The 25,757-nt window shown below is 33.6% G+C and overlaps 1 protein-coding gene across 3 annotated transcripts in view; it reads left to right on the top strand.

The window, feature by feature from the left end:
* Positions 1–21,972, top strand: part of LOC150086484 (uncharacterized) — an 88,493-nt gene extending 66,521 nt beyond the window's left edge. For all 3 annotated transcript variants that reach the window (XM_090371425.1, XM_090371426.1, XM_090371427.1), the window contains one exon: positions 21,163–21,972. In XM_090371425.1, coding sequence (XP_090227551.1) covers positions 21,163–21,167 — 5 coding nt within the window. In that variant the 3' untranslated portion in view covers positions 21,168–21,972. The remainder of the gene's footprint in view (positions 1–21,162) is intronic.
* The last annotated feature ends 3,785 nt before the right edge of the window (positions 21,973–25,757 follow it).

The following is a 25,757-nucleotide window of genomic DNA, read 5'->3' as shown; positions in this document are numbered from 1 at the left end:
AAGGTGATTGGAAAAATTGTGTGATCTGAGACATTTTAGGGCTCAACTCTGTTATCAAGGATAATTCATTCTGTTATTAGCATTAAGTATTAGGATGATTAAATAATACAGTAGGATTAGTTATAGCAAGGAAGCCCCAAGCTTTGCTGTACCAGCCAAAAAAATAGAAAAAAAATTACATTAAGCATTGGTGTAAACATCAGTCTCCTGATTTTTACCAAAATGCATTCACTGCCTGGAAAGAACACTGGAGAAAATGTGCATGTGGTGGTTCTTCATTGAATTTTCACAAAGTTGAAAGATAATTTATGTATGTGAAGTATGGTTACAATATCTCAGATAATAAAGCTGTTATAGCCAGTAGCATGTTACCCTTGTATATACTGAATTATAGTAAAACCAAATCTTTAAATTGCAATTCTGATTTGAGTCAGATGCAAAGTGGTCTTTAAAATTATATATATACAGTAAACCCTCACTAATCCGGATTAATTGGGGAAAGATCATCCAGATTAAGCAAAAATCCGGATTAGTGAAGCAATAGATAGCCTTAAAAGAACAAAAACTTAGAAGACAAATACAGTAAACCCCCGCTATTCGCGGGGGTTACGTTTCTCAGAAATGCTGCGAATACTGAGTTATGGCTCCCATAGTAATAAAGGGGTTCCGTTCCAAAGTATGAAATATATAAGAAAAACTAGTCTAAAATTTTGTCTATGTATGTATTATAGGTACCTTCATAATATGACTATGTACATAGACAGTACATAGTGAAATGCAAGCATATGGCATCGAAATGAAAATAAGAAACAATGTAATATTTATTAGAAATTTCAAACAAATCTTTCAAACCAGCGCCTTTGCTAGCTAAAAAACTTATCCCACCAGTGCTATCACCAGTTTTGCTAAAGTGTTGATAAAGGAGTTTTGCCTTTTTGCAAATGATGAGTGAACTTAACGGAATTTTATTTTGAGTTCGGTCTTCTATCCACAGATTTAAAGCCTTTTCCATTTTTTCTAATTAACATCATGAGTTACAGAGCAAATTTTTGAAGCAATTAGCGTGTTTTCACAGACTCTACGGCAGATTTTTTTCTTCCGATTTCTTGATTGATCGTACTGTTGACTCATTGATTTTATAATGTTTTGCCACTGAGGAGACACTTTCACCATTAGAAATTTTGTCTACTAACTCAATTTTATTTGCTAATGTCATCACCTTCTTTGATCTTTTCACATTTCCCTTCTTATTCGTAGCCATATTTTTGTACGGGTTAGAAAGAACTTGTCCACAATAAAGTCACTTTCTTCCATTAACACACTCGAAAAAGTCTGTTTTACACTGCAAAACGGTAAATTTATCACTTTTGTAAGCATATCAATTTATAAATTGATAAATTTATTAAATTTATAAGCATATAAATTAAAAGCAAACAACGAAACCTTCCATGACAAGCGCATAACACATACTGAACAAGGAATAGCGAGAAACATCCACGCTGGGATTTTGTCACCCCTCTTCCCCCACCCACTGAGCGCTGTTTTGACCGGGAAAGATAATTTTAGCCACACCCATGTTTTTTATGGCGGAAAATGTTCACGGCGCTTTAAAATTCACATTTTTTTTTAGGTTTCATTTTATATTAAATCGGCGACTGCGAATACAGATACCGTGAATAGCGGGGGTTTACTGTAAATGGAAAATTTATTAATAAAATATAGGTAGTGCTGATGAAAATAAATAAAAAAAATATCACTGCAGAGCCTTTATTTAAAAACTATAAAAATACAATGCAATTATCCATTTATAGATGAATAAATGTATTGTCTTTTTATACATTTATCAGGTGGCGATGCCACTTGATCGTTGCTGTCAATACCACTTAAATACAGCTTCTTCCAGCAACACTTCTTTTGGCTTTTTTAATGTCTGTCTATTTGATACACTGCTTTTATCACTTCCCACATCGAATTTTGAAGCAAATGTCTTTATAGATTCTTTTTTGTTTTTTAATATCTGACACAGTCTGTTGGCCAATACCAAATTGGTCAGCAATTTGTTTTCCAGGAAAACCATTTTTAAGTTCTATTACTTTGAGTTTGTTAATGATAGTTAAAGTAACGTGTTTTCTTTATATAAAACCAATAATTATATAAAATATGTTAACTTATGTACATATATACGTATAAAGAAGTATGCAAATGAAGCAATAACATCTGTCTGACTCAGAGTCAACAGTGATACTCAACAACATGCAAGACAATGTAATGTATGTTCCGTCTCTCTCTCTCTGCACGGTCAGAGGACTTATCTACCTTCCTAAATCCCATGTCTTTCAAAATACTCAACTGTGAACAGAATTTTTCATATTTCAATCCAGATTAGCAAGGGTTTACTGTACAGGGAATTCTACATCACCCTTTTGTCATTTTCACTAGTCACATTGTGCCACCTTTCATCCTTTGTGAAAGGTGGCAATGTGAAGAAACTTGATGTCTTATGTGCAGCCTCTATACTTGGGCAGTATTCTAAGTGTGGCCTTACACCTGCCTTGTGCAGTGGGATTATGACCATAATTTTATATAACTATGCACTATACAAATAAGTTAGTCTTTGATACTTGCTTAGCATAGTTATATACAACTGCTATCTCTCTCTCAGCAATTGGAATGGCACAATCTAGTAAATAATATTTTCATATTGACAGCACCTCTTACAAAGCTTCACAGTCTAGTAAATATTATTCTCCAGGCAGTCACTAGACCAAAACACTTAACAGATTGGAAGATCCATGTATTGTGATTCCTCACTCCAGAACACTGGTTTCCAATATTCCAGGAATCAATTGGATGCACATCAGACATGTTGACATTGTGCATGCTGTGGTTTGGTTTGTCCCTTGCAGCTCTTTTGTAAAATTCAATTTTATGAAGCTCCATGCATATTGTCCTTGTACTAATATCATTTCCTATGCCCGCCCCAAACTCCTGGTTGACTGCACTTAAAAGACTGGTGGGATTTATATACTACTCTTCTGATCTCCCTCTGCAGTGTTCCCAATCAGCTGTAGTAGCACTAACTTTTCCTTTTGGTGATTATGTCAGACACGTTAATTCAAGGTGTTGCAGATGTCTTATAAACTGAGGGGTTTTATAATGTGGGATCTATTGATGACTCCCTGTGTTGGAAGTCCGAAGTTCAGCTCCTTGTGTTTTGTTGAGCTGCTTCTACCATGAATATAATTAACAATTGCTTTTATAGCTATTCTGGGCATGTGGGTAGTGGGTATAGTTCATTTTTCCCTAATCACAGGGGTATCTGGATGCCTTAGCAATATAATGCATATCCTAAAAAGTCTTACCAGATATGCAATGTCATAGATCTGGTAAACTTACAAGTATCAAAGAAGTTATTTTCTCTCTCTCTCTCTCTCTCATACTTGCTTAGCATGTAGTTATAAAACTGCTTCAAACTCTCACTTATACAGTGGCTGCTACTTATTGCTATCAGCCACAAGATTTTTTTGAGATTGCATGGGAATATTGGCTGATGATGCAGTTGATCACACGAGAACATATTCCATCATGCAATCAGTTGTTTTATATTGGTTAGTCACCAAGGGATAGTATTCTTGTGTGGCTGTCTGTCTCTCATTTTTCATCAGTTTACACACAGTTTTTAATTTTAAAAAATTCAAAATAATTAATTTTTTAAATTATTTTTAATTTGTTTATATCTAATGCTTATGGCCAGTAGGGATAAAAGTGATGAAAGAAATAGAAATACAGTAGACTTAGAGATGAAAATTAAATTAACAAAACAAGATGAGAGTGGTAAAAACAGTCTCAGACTTAGTGCATGATTTAGAAGTTCCATTCGACAAATCTACCATTTTCAAGAACAAAGAGCGAATTATGGAATAGTGAGAGAATCGGTACCAATAAAATCTACAATAATTCCAAAAAAGAAAAAATCTCATACACAGATTATGATTTGGATGGAAGATCTAATTCAAAAACGTATTCCGCTAAGTTTCATGACTATCCAAACTAAAGTGCACAGTCTTTTAGAAAACTTAAAAAGAAGAGAAGGTGATGGTTATTGACCAGAGTTTTAATCCATGCCATGGCTGGTTTGAAAAGTTCAAAAATTGTGGAAACTTTCATAATGTGAAGATAAGTGGGAAAGCAGCAAGTGCAAATTGGAAAGCTGCTAATGTTTTCAAAAATTATTTTGACATGGCTTAAAGAAGAAAATTATTTGAAAGAACAAATTTTTTTCTCTGCTGAAAAATGATGCCTGACCTTACATGCATACAAAAATAAGCAAAATGTATGCTAGGTTTCAAAGCGTACATGGCCAGAAACATTTTTGGAAATGTTTCTGGCTATGAGTTGAAGCCATTTATGATTTATCACTCACAAAACCCTACAGCATTCAAAACACTTAGTAAAGCCAAATTAATGGTACATTATTGTTCAAATAAGGTGTGAAGGTTTGAACATTGGTAAACCAGTCTTCAAACCTTTTTAAAGATTGGTTTACCAATTGTTTTATTCCAGAAGTAAAATTTATTGGATGACTTTTCTACAGCAGCATGTTAGAGAGGCAACAAGAAAGAGTAATGGTCTTAATTTGGTTATCAGCAATGATTCTACATGCATTAAGAATCTGTGGGTAAAAGATTCACTGGGTGGCAGTGATCACAGTGTATTGATTTTGGATTTATTTAAAGATGTAATTACCATAAAGGGAGAGATTTTTGCTTTTGTAAAGGTGACTAGAGGGGGACCAACTGATGATGTTACCATCAGCCAGGCCAGTTCTAAGTAGGAAGCATTCAAGGAATTAATCATAGAAGCTATTAGGCTTGTCATACCAACTAAGAAATACTCTTACTAAAGTAATTACAGACCTGTTCAGCTTCTGTTCCAGGAAAAATAATGGAGTCACTGGCAAAAGAAGTAATGCAAGACCATCTAGACAAGGCCATAATTATATTTCAGACACAGCATTGAATTCAGTAGAAAATTTTTTTGACCAGTGTGATTGGATACTACAATGTGCACAAAGTATCTAGATGCAAAAAATAATTTTGATATAATATAATTGGATTGACCTAAATCCATGAATGGTTATATGGAAAAATCTCTGGGTGGGGGGGTACTAGATAGATGCTTAAATTGCCAGCATAGCTGGCCTTTTGACTCCAAAACAACAAACAACTATATATAGCATTCCTAACATCAAGTCATTTCAAACTAGAAGGGGTGTTTCTAATGTTTCATTGAATACCACCAGCAACTCACCAGCAATTTAGACAGATGCTTAAATTGCCGGCATAGCTGGCCTTTTGACTCCAAAACAACAAACTATATATAGCATTCCTAACATCAAGTCATTTCAAACTAGAAGGGGTGTTTCTAATGTTTCATTGAATACCACCAGCAACTCACCTTTTCTATTCTCAGTTGCAAGATGGACGTTGTTCAAGTTGGATGTATTGCACATTTATGTATAAAGTTGATTGCGAGTAGAAAGAGAAAATGACAGTGGTGGATTCATCTATCAAATTCAAGTAGATTAAAAACAGAACAGTTTTGTATTTTGTTTGAAACACACAGGAAATTTCCCCAAGAAGTTTATTTTACAGAATGTTGATACAAAGTTTTGATGAACTTTAATGTTAATTTGTGAAAAAATAGCAAAAGTCTCATACTGTGATGCAGAAATCAATACATCCTGTCGAGAGAGTTGCTGTTACATTAAGGTAAGTTAAAAATAAATAAATACAAACAATTTTCTGAAACGTTTTTATTTTTTATTAATGAATATTAGAAATAAAGTTAATAAGTTGAACTGAATTATACATATCTTCTAATTCGTTTCCGGTACTTATTACTGAAAATGGTGATGATTCCAAGTTTGCTGGTGAAGCTACAGATGGATCTGCATTTTGGCTTATCTGTTTCTTGAGGTGGCCAAAATATTTGTGAACACTTCTGTAATTTGACAACACATTTCAACTGCTTTTTATGATGTTAAGCTGTCCTTTTGCCTCTCCTCCTTTTGCAGTGCCATGCTTTCCGAGAGAATATTTGTAATGTTATTTGTTGCGGTGACCAACAAATCTTCCCTTTTTCTTTTCATTGTTGCTGACATTGAACATTGAGAAAGTGGTTTATTTATGAAACCAGTACTTTCTTCATTAGTTCCTGTCTTCGTTGCAGCACTTTCATTGTTCATTTCATCCATACATTCAGGCGATGGAATGTTTGATTCAGTTGAGTTTCATTTGTAACAATAGGAATGAAAAACTTCATTTGATTGAAGTAAATATACCTTTTTATTTTAATTGCCAGTTGTCCACTTGTGGTTTTTCTCTGTAGTTTCAAATCTAACAGAATTGTCATGAATTTTTCATTAGGTCTTTCCATAGAACAAATAAAACATAATTAATTAATCAATTAATAATAAAGAAATCCATTATGTATGAAACTATACATTGGATTAATTTCAGTTTTACTTTTTTTTTTACAGATATTTAGCATCAAGAATGACATTTACAGACCTGGATTTTTACATTTCGAGAAAAACCATGCTGTTGATAATAAAAGAAACAAGCAAAGCAATTGGGAAAATTATCACCTCTAGGAATGCCAGTTCCAAATGAAGAATTATGGATAAAAATTGCACAACAGGTTTTTGATACCATCCACTTTCCAAACTGCTTTGGAAAGTGGATGGAAAGCACATCAGAATTAATTGCCCTCCCAACTCAGGATCAGAATATTTTAATTATAAAAAGTTTTTTTTTTTTTCTATTGTGTTAAGGGTGGCAGATACAAACTACTGTTTCACTGCAACAGACGGTGCTTATGGATGCGATGGTGATTCAAATATTTTGGAAGAAGATTGCTAATGAAACAACTTAATTTCCTGGTACAAATGAGCCGGCAATGCCATTTGTCTTTGTAAGGGAAGAAGCATTTGCACTGACTGAAAATTTAATGCAACCATACCCATAAAAAAATTTGAGCAACGAGAATTTCAACTGTAGATTAACTTGGAGCAAGACAACTTGTAGAATGCACATTTGGGATACTGAGCAATAAGTGGTGCATTTTTCACTCCAGCATATTACGTTTTATGTCGATAGCAGAATCTCCATTCTGCTATCGACATAAAAAGTTGTTGCATATTCCATAATTTTGTAAGAAGGGATGGATATGTTTTTGGAGGCACATTAACTTGAGATGGAAGGGGAATGGAAAGAACAGCAGTAGGAGGACGGTCTTTAGGTGTGTCAATAAGGGATTCTTTTTCTACATATTTCAACGGTGAGCCCTTTCATGGCAAGATGCAAGAATATAATTACAATAAAATTTATCCTATTTTTAAAATAAATATTAGTATTTAGTAGAAAATTAAAATAAGAAACTATGTACAGTGAATTTGAATAAATGTATGTGGCAATCAAACTATTTTTAAAATTATTTAATACTTTCCCTCACATATAATAAATTTCATTAAAATCCTTTGTTAATCCTGTGGAGTAATATTTACCCTGTTCAAATTTCAGCTAATAAATATATATTTTTTAAATAATCTTTGCAACAATACAAAGAACACTATGACTAATGGATTGTTCACAAAATATTGTTATTTGTATTGGTACAAAATATTTCAATATTTCCTTGGTGTGCATTTGATGTTATGTTTCAAGGAAGAAATTCTTTTTGAGTACACAAGAAAAAAAAATTTGCCATCCAGGTGTCATATGCTGTTACAAAGTCTTCATTTCCTGTTCTGAGCTGCAATATTCTATTTGGGAATATTAGCTATTACTTACATCTGTTAAAGAAGCAGAAAATGGTTTACATTGCCCCATCATGATGAAGGAAATCTGTGGGAAGTAATTTTTCCTTTTTCTTTCTTTTATTTACTTATTTATTTTACCCCTGTACCATAGCATTGCTGTTAATGGCAATTGTTGCAATTATTTTTTGTGCAACAGCTTCCCTCAAGGCCCACAAGCTACCTGACTACATAAAATTATCAGAATTTTTCAGCAGCTGAGGGATTCTTTTTTCACATAATATGTATTATGTTATTAATGTAATTTGTAAGTTCCTCATGAGCCACACAACATTGAAAAACAAAGACATTTATTATACAAACTATTCACAGATATACATTCCCGCTGAGGCAAATCAAGCAAGAAATAATATTATATATACATATACAGTTTAACTATATAATATCGGTGAAGATACATCATAGTTTACCCATAAATTTGAACTATGTATGTTGTGTCAAAGGCATCGTTTTAATTGTATCTCATATTATGGGTGCCTTCATGGCGCCTCTGTAGCCAGGTGGGCAGGAGCAGTAGTGCGTAGCACACGCTTCTTCATTAGACCGAGGTTTGAGCCCATGACCACCAAATACAGAGGATGCGGAAGGTCAGGGAATGACCACCGCATATCCCCAGCCCAGATAAAGGGTGAGGGTTGCCACCAGGAAGGGCATCCGGCCATAAAAAAAAAATTGCATGCCAAAACAAAAAAAAATGCTGACCCCCATATAATAATGGGAAAAGGTGTGGGGGAGGGATCGTGGGTGCCTTCACAATGAGATAGCTGATATTGCACTACTTCAAATAAATAATGTGCTCTAGCAGAGAAGACTACTGTTTATTTTCAGTGGATATCGCCACCCAGATGATCATTTCAAAGCTAGCTGGCAGGTACCATGGTAATGCAACATGCCATCACAGTTGAAATTATTTCTCCAATATGAGAGATACCAAATGGTGTATAAATAATAATGTATTAGAAGATGAAATGCACAAGGCATAATTTCTTATGGGTTTAGGTAATTAACTATATAATATCAGTGTTGATACACCATAGTTTACCCATAAATTTGAAATATGTAGTGTCAAAGGTATCGTTTTAATTGTATCTCATATTGTAGGTGCCTTCACAGCGAGATAGCTGGAATTTCACTACTTTAAATAAATAACACTTCTCTAGTAGAGAAGACTACTGTTATTATTTTCAGTGGATACCATCACCAAGACGATCGTTTCGAAGCTAGTTGGCTTTGTCATCAGTGAGTGGGCAGGTACCCTGGTAATACAACATTCCCACTCACTGATGATGAAGCCAACTAGCTTCAAAACGATCATCTGGGTGTGGTGGTATCCACTGAAAATAAGAGTAGTCTTCTCTACTAGAGAAGCGTTATTTATTTGAAGTAGTGCAATACCAGCTATCTCATTGTGAAGGCACCCACAATATGAGATACAATTAAAACTATGCCTTTGACACCACACACTTAGTTAAAATTTATGGGTAAACCATGGTGTATCTACACCGATATTATATAGTTCATTACCTAAACCTACCCCAGGGACTCACATCTGGTGATATGGGCTTGGCACGCCCAGAGTCCTAAATGTCTTGTGCATTTCATCTTCTAAATTTCATATTTAACTATGATGACTGGCCATGTTATCTGTACGTCATCATAGTTAAATATGAAATTTACTTCATTTATATTTTCAGTGATAATTTTTAATAAAACCACAATGCTACTGATTGATATCCATCATATTATATTCTGTTCTCAGATTCTTCTGCTCAACATCTATTATCCCAGTTTTTCCCTTTTTTTTCCCCTTTTATCTTTAAGGTACTGTCTATTAGAAACAAATTTTCATTGACTTCATACCTTAAAACCTCCAAAAAACTCATTTTTTTACCCATGTAGAATCGTTCCTTTATCTCTTTTAATTCCCAGTAGACCTACACTGCTTCGTCTTGTTATTCATCCATCAATAGCTCATTTCATCCCTCTAGGTGATCATAGTAATTATTATATTATTCACATTCCATTAACATTATACACAAGTCTGGTCAGTTCTGTTCCTAAATTTAACAAAGTTCTGATATCACTTTTTTCTCTCCAATATCTATCATACTTTCACAACTACGTTTCTTCTTTTTCACCCTTTCTTTTTGTTTGAAAACCTCATTTATTTCCTTCTTGTCTCCACCTATTAAATCGAACTTCATCCGATCACTGTTATTTTAAAACTTATTATTCTCATACTTTACTATCATGCAACTTTGTTTTTCCTGTTCACCGGAACCCTTTCATCTTCTACTGTTAGACCCCTCCTACTGAGTATACTTTTGAAAACACCATCACCCTTCCCAATATGACTTAAGTGCAGTATGATACAGGGATTAAATTAATGTTAACTTTCAGTACCTTTTAATTTGCTGTCTTTCTACTTTGCTACTTCGCTTTGTTTATGTTTCAGATGCTTTTAATTTTGCCCTCATCCTACACTCTACCATATCAATGTTTGCATCTACAAGGTGTGACAGTTTTGAGGATAATTCATTTAAAAAATTTTGAAAATTATACAGATGTGAGGCCATCGCCTTCAAAGTAGCCCCCTTTAGACTGTATATACGCATTCCAGTGTATGATCCATCGATCTTAACATTTCTGGTATCTGTTTTAATACCTGAGTTACATTATTCTGAATTTTAGAAACTGACTGAAAATGCGTTCCTTTTAGTTGAGGAAATTAAAAAAAAGTCAAGGAGACAAATCAGGCGAAAACGGAGGGTGCTGCAACATTGCGATCGATTTTGAAGTTAAAAACTCTTTCACTACAATGGCAGAATGTGCGGGAGCATTTTCATGCTGCCAAATCCACGACGAAGAAATTTCAGGTCAGATGCGAAGCCTTTCCAAAACTTGAAGGTAAAATTGTCGATTGACAGTTTCATTAGGTGGAACAATTTCTTTGTGGACGATTCCTTTTTGATCAAAAAAGCAAATTAACGTGGTTTTCACTTTTGACATTCTCACTTTTTTGAGTCTTGGCAAGGAAGCTCCCTTCCATTGTTGACTTTGCCTTTTTGTTTTGGGGTTGTAAGCAAATACCCAGCTTTTATCCCCTGTAATCGCGCGAGAAAGTAAATCTGAACCATCTTAAATGCTTTCCAACATCTCCCGAGAATGTCACAACCGAATTTCTTTCTGCTCATGAGGATTTTTGGTACCAGCTTCGCACACACTTTCCTCATCAACAAATTTTCAGTCAAAATTAATCTAACAGTTTCCCGATTAATGTTTAGTTTTTCGACAATCATTCTTGTGGTTAACCGCCTATTGTTTCGAACCAGATCATGCAAATGAACAATGTTTTCGTCATGTCAAGTCGTGGAAGGATGCCCTGACCACTCAGCTTCTTTGACAGATTCACGTCCTCGAAACTGTTTTGTCCAATTGAAAATGTGTAGTTTCAATTTGGTATCATTTCCATAAACTCTGGTAAACATTTCATAAATATCTGCCACTTTTCACCAAAAATTCTAAAACAACTGCTCTAAATTGCATTCCATTTTTCACATAAACACTTCTTTGCATGAACCAACTTGTACAATGACTGATGACATTTACCCTTTGCATGCAGGTAGAGGGGGGGGTTCAGGCTACACAGCGGGAGGATGTAATGGTTTACAGTCTGGCCACTTTGATGGAAACAAAATTATTCTCAAAACTTTATTGTCACACCTCGTATGCTTTGTACTGTACCAACAGGCCAACTCCCACTAAGTGAAATATTTCAGAAATGATTTCTTTGTAAAATTACTTCATTTCTACCCACTCTTGTTATTCAGAGATTAAGATATAAGTCTTACAGAATTACTTTCGGTAAGTAACAAAGGGTAACTTCCTATTTGATTTTACTGCAAGGGACTTCTCAGGATAAAACACTTATTGTTATTGGCTTCACACCACTTTACATTATTAGCCATATGGTGCAAGGAAGCCCAAGGCTTATGCTGCACCAGCCAAAAAAAAAAAAAAATCTGAATTACCCCGAGAGGGAGAGAGAGAAGTAGAAGGAAATCACCAAGAAAAAGAAGAATGATGATATCCAGCTCAGGACCCTTGGTGTGCCCAGCCCATACTCACCAGATGTGAGCCCAATGCAGCTATCAATAGAAATATTTTCTTGAAATTTCATTAGAAATTAAAATATACATCCAGAAAACATGCTATATTGTTCTTTAAAAACAATTACTATAAAGGAAACTTCTTTTTAATGAAATGTGCATTGTAGTGTTATCAGTTTATCCCATTTCCAGTGTGGCTTCCAATAGATGAACTTCCTTGGGTTTGTGTTAGATGCAATACACATTAAAAAAGGAAGTACGATATTTTTGTTTTTCAAAAACAATTTGTTGCAATTCTTTCGGTTATGTTTCTTATGCCATGAAACAGTTGTGTGAATTTTTCATCTCAGTATCAGGCTTGCTGTACGTTGTGAGCCTGATATGGGAGGGATACAAAAAAGGAAGCAGTAAGCCACAGTGACGCTGTACATTTGCTGCTTACTGCTTCCTTTTAAAATACTTAAAAAAAAAAAAAAAAGAAAGAAAATGAGAGTGTGATGTTATCAAATTACTTCAGATACAGTATCAAACATAACCAAAGTTATGTTTTGATGCAAAAGGTTCAAAATTCTTTTTGGAAGAAGAAAGATTGCATGCAATTTTTTGTTAACACTGACATTAATTCTACTGTTGCAGTAAATATTCCTCAGCAGCAGTTTTCCGATTACTGTTTTGATATTATTTAATAATAATAAGGTTCTTTACTAACTTAAATTATATGCATTCGTGATTCCGTACATAGATAACCAGAGGAGTCTAACAATGAATTGTCTATACAGGTGAACAAACTTTTATATCATTAACTAATGAAATAGTACTAAAATAGAAGTAATATTTACATTAAATATAAGGTTCAGAACTTGCCTTATGATTCTTCTCAGCATTAGATAGTTAAGAAACATTTCCAATTTCAATCCAACACTTTGCCTTTATTTCTTTGTTGGAATACTCTTTTAATGCCATGTTGTACATGGCAGGCCTCATTTCCACTTCACAAATAAATTTGTGTCAAACATTGTCCTCCCCAAAGAAAAACAAACAAATGAATGAAGGCTTACAGTGAGAATTTCTCCACAGGCAATATAAACATCAAGTCACTGGTTTTTGTAATGCTTCCAATGGTGTTAACAGGTGTTGAACGATAGTTAACATCGTCCAATGCGGCATGTGTAATGTCTGTCTAGTTTGCATAGCTTTTCCCTCTGTTTCCTGTAAAACTGGGCGTTCGAAAGTGTTTCCAATGCCACGCTTTAAGCACTCATCTAGTATAGCCCTAAAAGTTCTGATAACAGTTTAACCTTTGATAAAGCAAACAAAATTGGAAAGATTACAAATGATATTGTAAATTTTGCTCAACTTGACATTAAAAATGAAGATATCGATCAATTTGTTGGAAATGATGTGGAGTAGTTCACCAATGAGGACTTGATGAGGCTCAGGGCACAGCAAGTTGCATAAGATGAGGGAGATAACAAAAAGAACCTCATAAAAAGTTGGTGCTCAAAAGAATGAATGTCTGCAGCCTTTAGCTGAATAAATGATGGAATGCAAAAATTTGAAAGTATGGACTCAAATATATTGAGATTCTCAAAGGTAAACAATTTAAACAAAGACTCTCTTGCATGTTATAGAGAAATTTATAATGTAAAAAAAAGCAAACTATTCAGATAAAATTGGACATGTTCTTCAAAAAAACTAATGCTTCTACCTCCCTCACTGATGAACAAGCCTTTTTCAAGTAAAAACACAGAGGAAGAAGATGATCTAGATCGGGGGTCCCCAACCTTTTTCGTCGGAGGGCCACATAGAAAATTCATAACAAATGGTGGGTCGGTTTCTTGTGCAATTTTGACGACTAAAAACACTGTAAACCAAAAAACACAATTTTAGCGACTTCACCAGGTCAAACGGGGTGTACAAGATAGAAAAACTATAAAAAATTATAAACAAGGGATATTTATTGTAAATAAAGACAGTCATATTAATAATCACATTTGATATTACAGAAATAGCAAATTAATGAGATGTTTGTAGTTGTTTTGATTTTAGCAATAATTGAAATGTTAGATTTAATAGAAGTTCCCAATCTTAAAAAGTCTTGCAAATGTTCATCTGTCATTCTTGATCGATGTTTGGATTTTATATATTTCATTTTTGAATATGTTTGTTCACATAGGTAAGTGCTACCAAAAATAGAAATTATTCTTCTTGCTAATTTTTTTAATTCTGGAAATTCATTTTCTGTCAAAGTTTTATAAAAGTTAATTAATGTTTTCAGGTTATCGTTACTTTGAAGAGCTATGATTTCTAATTGTAGATCTTTAGCTATTTGTGAAACATTTACATCAAATGGATTCTGAAATAATGTAAATTTTCTATTGTTTTCGAAATCAACAAACGCTTCCATCAATAATTCAAGATTTCGGACAAAATTGTCGGTAGTAAAATCACAATTGGGCATATTATTATATAAACTTTCACAACACAAAAAATGGGAAAAATTATTTTGTTCAATTTGATTTTTAAATAATTATAATTTTGTCTGAAATGCTTTAATATTGTAGAACAAGTTTACACAATTTACAAGTAGATCTCGACTTTGAAGTTTTTTATTCAATGTATTCAAATATCTGTTAAAAATGAAAGTTCCCATAACCATTTAGTCTGTTAATTCTGGGACTGGTTTTAATTTTTCGTTCATGAATATGTCTATTTCGGTTCTGAGTTGAAAAAATCTTTTTAACACATTACCGCGACTCAACCATCGCACCTACGTGTAATACAACAAATCACCATATTTGCTTTCGATTTCCTCCAAGAAAATTTTAAACTGATGATGGTTCAGGCCATTTTTGCGTATAAAATTCACAATGCTAATTATAGGCGACATGATTGAGTTTGAAGACAAAAATTTACCGCACGATTGCTGGTGAATAACACAATAAAATTGCATAGGTCTTTCGATGTTTTTGGAATCAAAGTATTTATTAACATAGCTGATGAAACCAATATTTTTTCCAACCATATTCTTTGCACCATCAGTTGTAATTGTTGTCAACAATTCCCAATCAAGCTGCAGGTCTTCAAACACTTTTGATAAGCTATAAAATATGTTTTCACCAGAGGTTCTATTCTTCAAGCTTTCAAGTGCAGCCAGTTCTTCTGCGACTTCAAAATTTTGATTTATACCGCGTACATAAATAAGTAACCGTGCTGTGTTGGTAATATCTTCTTTCATCAGTTGCAATCGAAAAATTTATAAAATCTGTAACTTTTTGTTTCAGCAGATCTTTAACATTAGCAGACACGTCTTCGATTCTTCTTGCTAAAGTTGACGCTGATAAACTTATAGCGGCGAAGTGCTTAACTTGATCAGGGCATATTTCTTCTGCAATTGATAGGCACACTCTTTTCACAAACTCGCCATTAGTAAAAGTCCTCCCTTCTTCAGCAATGATTTGAGATGCTCGCAAACTAGCTCTAATTAAATTTAAATTCTGATTAGTGAAACGTCATCTGTTGTTGTTGCCTCTTGAAATCAAAGCTCAGCTCTTGTAATTTCTTGTTTCGCAACTCTCCTTGAAGTTTATCGCAAGTTGAGGCATGTTTTGTCGTATAATACCATTTCAAATTATATTCTTTCAACACAGAAACTGCTTCCTTACATATAAGGCAGGTACATCGGTTATTGTCCCTTATAAAAAAAATTAATTGACCAAAGTTCATTGAAGACACGACATTTGGAATCAATTTTTCTTTTCCTTGACATCTTGATTCGCTAAAATTAAAAATAATATGCATTTATACAAATAGCACTAATAAATTGTTGCACGTGATAATTGGTGCAGCGGTCCGAATGAGAATAGCTGCCCAGGAGAAAGATTAATACGCGTACTCGTCTGTACATTGCAAACTGCAAAGAATGCATTGCATACAATTCTTTCACTAATGCTTACTTGATTAATATTTAGATTAGTGTTTAGCAATTGTTTTAACAGTCGCTTATTTTAACTTTACTATTTCACTTTTTGACAACTCGTGTTTGCCGGAAATGCTCGAGGCTATAAACTTATAGCCTTGGGCAGTCGCACTGTTGGGATCTCCGACATCGCAAGAAACACTGCTGCCAAGTGGAAGTGCACAGAGTTACAACAATGTTACAAAATTATATTTTGATTAAAAATATCCTTATATATGATATATAACAACCAAAAAAGATTTCTATAGAATAAATTTCACGAGGCGGATGAAATCATCTGGCGGCCTGGGTTGGGGATCCCTGATCTAGATGATTGCCTTTTCCACTTATTTTAATTATGTTGGCAATAAATTTGTATATGAAATTTTAAAAGAAAAAGTCCATTAATATTTAGGTAATTTTCTTATTATTTTTCATTATGTATTTGTATGTACAGTCAGTCCTTGTATAACACTGTAGTTGTGTTCCTAGAAACCATCGTGCAATATAAATAACAGGCCTTATGGGAAAAATAGGGTCAGGTGCCAACCACACCAGCTTGAACACATCTGTAACCAAAAAGTTACCAAACACAAATAATCTCAATAAAATACGTATTTTATTATGATGATTATATAATAAAATATTGCTAATGCTTTTATCGTAAGCAAACTTGTTCCTGATTTCTTTGTTTGATCTATGCCAGGGGTGGCTAACAAGTTGATTGCGCCTTTAATTTTGGTCGATCACAATGAATTTTAAATATATATAAAAAATTTGATTAGTCAAAATCTAAATATTATTATTATGCGCCCCACTGCATAAGCTTATTACAAATCCGCTGAACCACGTGACTACTCTTGTTGCCCTGCAGTTGCTAAGTTTGTCTAGTGAAAATTCACACAGTTACATTGTGGAGAGCATCATGTATGTGTCGAATTCTTATTTAGCTTACTTAATATTAATGTTAACTGGACATACGTTAATTTAATACCCTCTGATTTAAATTAAATACTACGAAATAGAGTAAAATGTATCATTTTCATCAAGAATGGGAACTAGAATACTTTTTTGTAAAGTCGTTTGATTTGCAATGCTTCCGTGGCTATACCCAAAAAGGGAAATTTAGAAAGGCACTTCAACGCACTCCATGGTAAATACCAATCGGATTATCCGCCTAATAGTGACCTTAGAAAAAATAAAAATTAAAAGAATTTAAATCCAGATTATTCACACACAATTTCTTTATTACACCTAATTTACAATCTAAAGCAGTAAATGCAGCATAATTTGAAGTGCAGCATTATCTTGCAAAAAAATGCAAACCATTTTCTGATGGTCAATTCATCAAAGAAGCAATTTTTAGAAATAGATTCTCTTGAAAATTTTAAAGACAAAAATGAAATTAAAAGTGCTCTTCAATATCTGCAATTATCTCGAAATACTGTTATGTGATGCATCGAAAAAATTAGTAAAAATGTGAGGGAACAATTGCGTGCTCATATTGCTAATTGAGTGTCCTTTTCTTTACAACTGGATGAATCTGTGATTGAGCTGTGTCATTGACACAGCTCAATTGCTCATTTTTATTCGTATGGTGCTTGATGATTCTGCTATTATTATTATTTTATTTTTTTGTTTTTAGGAGCATTAGAAACTAAGGCCATATTGCTCCGGGATATGCGGTGGTTATTCCCTGACTTTTCCGCATCCTTCGTATTTGGTGGTGACGGGCTCGAACCCGGGTCTAATCAAGAAGTGTGTGCTACGCACTGCTGCTCCTTCCCACCTGGCTACAGAGGTGCCAGATGATTCTGCCACTAGAGAAGAACTGCTGGGTGTGGTTTCATTAAAAGAAAGAACTGGAGGTCTTGATATATTTAATGCATTCAAAATATTGAACAACTTAAATTTCCACTATTTAAGCTCATATCAATAACAACAGATGAAGCTAATCTTAACAGATCTTATCTAAGATGAAGCTAATCTTAATTGGGGCATCTTAACAGATTCATCGCATTCTGCCAAATGAATTCTCAAATTTTGAGTTACCGCTGTATCATCCACCATCAAAAGATTAAATACTAAAAGTGTTATGAACATTGCTTTAAATATTGTGAATTCCATCAGAGGGCACAATCTCTTCAAAGGAGACTTTTCAAAATGCAACTCTATGAAAATGAACCAGATCTGATATTATGTGTGGTGGCCGAGTCAGAGCAAGTTTCTACAGACATTTCGAAATTTGCTGAATAAAATAAAAAAATTTGTTGATTAAAGGGGAGATGATTATCAGCAGCAGAAAATACAGAGTGGTTGTGCGATCTGTTTTTTTTTGGCAGATTTCACCAGCAAATTAAGTGATCTGGATTTGGAATTACAAGGTAAAAAAAAATAAAAATGTGGGTGGCATGATTAGTAGTATTTCTGCATATAATATCAATTTTTGCAATGGCTAAAGATCTCAAAGAAAGAAAATTCGATCATTTTGCAAATATTAAGATCATTTGCAAAAATATCCTGTTTTTGAATTTAATAGTGAGAAATGTTTCTGAAATTGAGAAAGTTGATTTTAAAACCAGATTCAGTGATTTTAAAACAATTGAAATTGTTCAATACATTTCTTATCCATTTAATGTCGACTTAGATACGAAACAAATTGCAGAAAAAATCTGAGATTTTTCACATGGAGAAAATATTACTTGAAAATGAAATTATTACATTGCGAAATGATATCTTGCCAGATCATCAGAAAGACTTTTGGAAATGTTTGCCGAGAAAAGTACCCAAATGTAAAAAAATGAATGGAATTTTTAAATTCCTGTTTTGGTTACACATCTCTATGTGAATCGGCCTTTTTGTATTTGAAACAAACAAAAACAAAGAATTGCTGTACTCTTTCGGACTTGCATACAGAAGATTTTTATCACAGTATATCCCCAATTTTGAAAACTTGGCAGATGACATGAAGACACAAACTTCACAAATTAAAATTTTAAATACATGTGAATTTAAAATAAGAAATCTGAATTGTATTTAATTTTAAAATTTATAAACATTTTTCAGTATGTTTTGATTAACTTTTTTAACCACGTGCAATGAAATTCTTGAGATGGTAGATTACGGCACATTTTGAAGAAAAAAAGTAGATTGCATCACAAATTAAGTTGGTCACCCCTGTTCTATGCAAACAGATAAGACATCTCTTCCAATTCTTTGTCATGATCTAATGGATTTTGTTACCGTGTGAGTTGTTCCTACTATGAAAGTTGCTTTTATTTTCTGTGTATTATATCTAATTGTTCTCAGTGTTGTCTCATTTGGGCCTGTAGCATGCACAATATCACATGTTCTTTCATTTTGCCTAAAGTTTCATGATTTCTTATTTTTCCTCTATCGATATTGCTTTTCTTTTTCTCTCTCAAACCATACTATTTTCACCAGGGCACTTCCTTTTTTCAAGTATTTTACTCATTTTTAGGAAATAAAGCACAATTACACATTAAAAAGAACACAAATGAGGAGGCACGCTTTATACACAAACAAGGCAATGTACATGTAGCAACTGAATAAACAGCACAGTAAAGGCAGAAAGACACTCACTTCACACCAGCTCACATTTCTGGAGATCACTACCATAAAACAAATAATTTGCAGTTTATGGTTTATTGGGCTTTCCTGCTAGTTGAATCTGTTATAAACGATTGGGTAGTAAACGCAATCTAATTGCATTTGCAATAATACCGATAGCTGGAATGCAGCAACTGAATAAACAATGCAGAAAAACTATCAGCTCACATTTTACTAAAGCACATTTCTGGAGGTCACTACCAGTAAAACAAAAATAACTTGCAGTTTCTTCTGGTTTATTGGGCATTCCTACTAGTGGAATCTGTTATAAACAGGTAGTAAACTCGATCTAATTGCATTTGCAATAATACTGCTAGCTGGAATTCTAGTTTTTACATTATAGTGAAATGAATTTCCCCCTTCCATAAAATCTTCAATCGTATATATAAAAAAAAACAATGCAATAAAGGCAGAAAGACACTATCAGCTCACATTTTACTAATAGGAATGAACAGAAATTTTCAGATTCTTCTCTTTATTCCTGTTGTGTTCAGTTGTGGTGATTCCTTGGCCATTTCTTGTAAACACAAAGGCAAATCATGCATAAGTGAATTCAGTTGGTGTTATGTATGACATCGTTCCACTCTTTATAAATCGTGTATGATAGAATTGGTGTAGTGTAAACACGTGTTATACAAGGGCTGACTGTACTTAATACTTATATTTTTGTATCATATTCAACCTGTGACAAAAGTGGAATGGAACCCCATTATAATTTGATGGATAACTGTAATTTCCTTTGCATAATGTGATTACTTTTGCTGTGGTCAGAAGTTTTCACACCTACTGATTCTGCTCTTCCATAAAAAATTTAATTCCAAACCTTAAGATTTAATTTGTAAAACTGGCTTAAATAATTTTGCTCTAATTTCATACAAATGGAACTACATTTACAGTGAAATTTAATGAGAAATTACATTTGACTAATTCTCACTGTTTATAAAAGGTTTTTGAACTGGGGAAAGTGTGAAAACATTGTGTTGAGGATTGGTTAAATTCCTAATCAGTCAAAACATGCTTGAAAGTCAAATGAAACTGTGCCATCTGAGTGGTGGCACTTACTGAGAATAAGTAACAAGTCTTCTCTATTAGTGAAGCATTATTCGAGGTAGTGCAATACCATGGCAGCTCTTTATGAAGGAAGAGCACAATATGAGATACAGAGCAAATGATGCCCCACCCACACTACTATTGTAGTTTCTTAAGAGTTATCTATGGTGATACATATCTACACAGATATTTGGATATTTTTTAGTTTGCATGATAAAGTAAGTGGTTATGATGCTTTGTCCAGGTGTAATCAGAAGCAGGGCTAAAACTGTATTCACAGCCTCTTATGTAAACTCCTAAAATATGCAATTTTGTGAAGTGGACAGGAAAGATAACAGTGCTTTTGAGCTTAGATGCATGAACTGTTTTGTAACCAGTTATTCTGAATAAATTTATTTTTATTTATTTTGCATGGATGGAAACCCCTCCTCCCGTAAAGAGGGGGGTAATGATAGTTGATTACCAGAATTTTTTTTTCTTCCCCTAGCTGATTCAATTTTTCCGGAATTTCTTCACAAATGAAGGTTTTCTTTCAGGATGACAGTGCCCCCTTTCAGGCTGTCGACTTCATCCAGTAATGGTTCAAGGTGCATGAAGAGTCAACAGGAAATCATCTCATTCTCATCAGGAATTTGTGGGAGCTCTTGGAAAGGTTACGTGCCTATTATCTACTGCTGCCACCATCATTTCAAGCTATCGAGGATTTACTTGTATGGAGAAAAAATGGGTCCGTATTCATCCAAAAGAGTTCCTACTCCTTGTTGAGTTTATCAGATTAAGGATGTATATGCCATCTCTAGAATTAATATTTCAATTATTATTCCTCAGTATATGCTAGGATTCTCTCCCCCTCCTCTTTTTCACCTCATCCTTTTAAGCAGAAATATTTTGGAAGTTGTTGTTTAAGTAAAAATGATGCAAACATCATTTTTGCCCATAACTCTTTCAAAAATATTAGTATTAATCTGAATAAAGGATTTTTTTTTTTTTATCCCCAATTAGGAAAGAATTTGCTCTTTTGAAAGTATGGTGGTCATATCAGTAGCCATTTTTTCTTATATCTTAGTTAAGTGTGTTGTAACAATTTAAAATGTAATAGTTTTATTCTTATGCAATTTTCAAAATATTGTTACCTGTTCCAGGAATGCAACCACAGCATCCCGTGGGACTGATATGCCAAGTATCTGGCCCCTAAGAACTGTCACTGAATAACTCATTACAATGACATATGATGAATAATTCATTAAGATATGACATGTAATATGATATTTTGAAATGTATGTAATATGTACATTTTTCTTGTACAATAATTTCTATTTAAGTAAATAAAAATCTTAGAAAAAATCTTTTGCCATTTGATTAATATTCTGTTTGTTATATTAGTCTTTCAAAGGAATTGTGAAAAATACAGATTTTTTTTATTTAAATTAACTGTAAATACAGATAACCCTTGAATTTTATTTAATGAAAAAAACCCTCCAAAGATGAAAGTGCAGTACCACTTTGCAGATCCTTCTGTGTATACTGAAATTTCCACATTTTTAACATTGCTCTGTTGCATTTTATGATGCAGGGTGAGTGTATATTATTTGCCACATTACAAGCCATTATAAAAAGAAAAACAGGTAAACAGTTTAAAAAGGTTTTCAGACAGATAATTTCTATTTGCTCTGACTCTGGAGCAAGTTTGTTGATTTTTGAAAATTTATAAAAATTTTAAATATTAATGTGATCTTATTTTGACTTGGTTGCCCAAACTTAAGAGTGAAACGTTGCCAAAATTTGTATCACAGTTTAAAAAAAAATAAATAAAAAAATACCCTTTGTTTATTTTTTGATGCATGTACCTTCTGCAATCTATATACAAGAACTGTGTTTTTTATTTTTAACATTATAACCTAAGATATGTGTGTAACCATAACCTACAAGGCTCCTAATAGTCACTATAAATAGTGAAGCAATACTAAATCAAATATTAACAAATCTAAAGTATCACAATGTCATTACTGCATAAGGCTTACATTGAAAGGCATGTCAACTGGGGCAAGCACCTCTCAATATATGCCATCAGTAACAACATGAGCCATCTGTTTCTGCAAGTTAGTCAGTCTCCCCATATTCACATATACTAAATATAGTATACAAATAGCTTTAAGATTTAAATTAAGTTAAGAATAGCATAATTTGCTAAACGTGCAATATATACTTTTAATAAAAATATGAATGGCCGACTGGCAAAATATAACTGCTAGCCCCACAATAGCTTTACTGTTACGTTATTACAATATTTACAAGAGTGTTTCTATAGCTTAATGGGCATTAAAGCCCAAGAAATAGGCCAAAGGAAAAGGGCAACAAGAATAGCAGTAATGCCTCAATTTCCCTCTAATTACTCTAATAGATTTTGAGGTATAAGAGTTAGAAAGCAAATAGATAAAAGTAGAGGCAAAGACAGCAAACTATTTCGGAAAATTACCGGGGGTCTAAATCCCCGACCCTAGTAGGGTTCCTGGTAATTCGTTGTGTAAAGAAACATGTATCATTACAACTAAGAATAAACGACTTAAATGCATAAATGAATGTCATAGTAATAGCTAGAATCAAGCACCACAAGACAATCTTTAGAAAGATGCAAAAATTGCTAGTATCAAGCTTTAGGAAAATGCAAAAAATTTTACCGATACATCAGAGCTAGCAAAACATGGACTGACCCAAGCTACAGCGTGAAACTAAGGAAAGTTCAAGGCTTCCTCTACTGACATATGCAATTACAGAAATAGCATCCACCAATTAGAAGCGATATGAACAAATGTGACCTCTGGACAAGATCAAATGCGTGAAAAAAAAATATATATATTCCTTCCTATAGAACTATGGGTACAATTTTTTCAGAGGTGTAAGACACAGATCAACAGCTCTATGAGAAGTACCTAATATATACATAAGACCTCTTTAGCAAAACTTTTCGCCAAATTCCTAATTATCTTGTGGGCAAATATTGACATGCCATAATTTTATAGCAATAAAAATAGCTCTACTTAGATAAATATAAATTTAAGAGGGAAGCCATTTTTACAAAGCTTGTTGATAAAATTGGTCACAGATAGTAAAATATTAACACTACTATTACACATTCTTGTTATTCTTAATCCTTGCAATATGCTATTACTATGAATTCTACGTGAGATGTTTGAATGCCAGTGCAATAGATTTATAGTCTCAAAATTAAAATCCTTACATTTGTCGTAAACGTTAGTATCAACCTTCCCAACTTTAATTTTAATATCAATATCTAAAAATGTGGCAACAATAAAACTATCATTATTGGTACGTTCAAGCTCCAGATCCGAAAGATAAAAAATAGTTATTTCTTGCAGAAAATCTGGCTCATTAATTGCGATAAGGTCATCAATATATTTATAAAGTTTGGCACTGTTATTAAACTTACTTTCAAAGTGGTGCAAATATAGATTGGCCACAATACATGAACTATATGCACCCATCGCTATACCCATATGTTGCCTATAAACCACACTTCCATTGAAGATGAAACAAATAAACAAGTATTAAATTATCCTATTATTTTTTTTTTTTAATGAAAACCCCAAACATGAAAGGTATCAAAACCTATAGTACTTAGTACTGTGCATGGGTTGAAGGAGAAGTAAGGGGGGGGGGGGACTTTGCTCTAGAGACGAAACATCGGTTTCACCACTTCAAGCCTCCAATAAGCAAAGTGGTGGTATTTCACCGGTTGATGAAAGTCATCTACCACCTACAAATATGGTGCATTCTGGAGAAATACAAGCTATCAACTCAAGAGACTTGTGGGTGTGACTGCCAATGCCACTCCAGTGATGACAGGTAAAGTCAAATAATTTGTCAACGCTAGAAGCAAAACTGAAGGACGAGTATCCAGAAAAACAAAAATTGCAATCGTTTCACTTTATTATTAATCAGCAGGTTGTGTTCGAAAATATTGAAAATGGACCATGTGCTCAAGACTGAATTTAATCCGATCCAGAGGAGTGAATCATTGCCTGTTTGCTCTCCTTCAATACTATAGTAACTGCATAGTTAATTTATTTTCATTCCTGAAACTTATGACCCAAAATTTGTTTTTCAGCATTATAAGTAGCTTTGAAGTGTAGAGGACATGCAGAAAGGTTAACTGCAGAAGCTAACCTACAGGAACAATAAACATCTGTGTGTGCCATAATGTTAAATTGCACTTCTCAAAAACTTTTATATTAATCATCCAATCCTGTCAGGATGGAAGGAACTCCGTGGATGTTGAAGCCCATTTCAATCATCCTTGAGGCTGTGTTATTACACAATGGAAATATACCTTCAATACCTCATTTGTATGCCACCCACAGAAAAGAAACGGGAGCCAAAGGGTAGAGAGAGGGGAGATGTCTAAGGGTTGTGGTAAGTGGCAGTGGGCCGACATGGAGAACATCCTCTTAGGTGTACACTATCAGGTGTGAGTGGCAGATATGTAGTGATTTAAAGGTAACTATCTTTCATGCTTGTAACAAGATATAACCCAAAATTTATTGTTCAGTGTAACTGGTTCCATGAAGGGCAGATGCAAATTAAATTAAAGACAAATTAAGTGGAGGATAAGTAATTCATTTTTCAACACCCAAAATTGACTGACAATCAATTTTTATATGCTCCAATCAATGTCCATTTTAATAGTACGAACTGAAATAACTGAAGACTTATTTGGTTAAATTTAATGGAAAATTGTCAAGCTGGCAAGTATGTATCACACGCTTTAAATAACAGAAGAAACTTGAAGTGTACTATCTATTAAATAGTCTAAATTATCAAGTCTATTAAATACTTATCGCAAGGGATAACCCTATAATATTCATTTAAAACTTTTCTTAAATTTTCATGCGATATACTAGTAAACAGATTTTTGAAGCCATAGTACAGATATGGCTAATGTTTGTGGTATTGGTATTAATGCTTATTCAGTCTGGCCCTTTTTAAGCCTACTTTGAACCCACAACCTGAAAGTTGTCCCCCCCCTGAAAAAAACTAATAATTTCCATAATTTCTACTCAATGAAACTCTCAATAGAAACAAGTATATTCTTTGATTTCCTACCTTTAAATTG

Source organism: Mastigoproctus giganteus, chromosome 4, assembly GCF_048544385.1.
Source record: "Mastigoproctus giganteus isolate SK-2022 chromosome 4, ASM4854438v1, whole genome shotgun sequence".
Lineage (NCBI taxonomy): Eukaryota > Metazoa > Arthropoda > Arachnida > Uropygi > Thelyphonidae > Mastigoproctus > Mastigoproctus giganteus.
The sequence above is the reverse complement of the archived record's forward strand: the minus strand, read 5'-3'. Positions and strand labels throughout refer to the sequence as shown.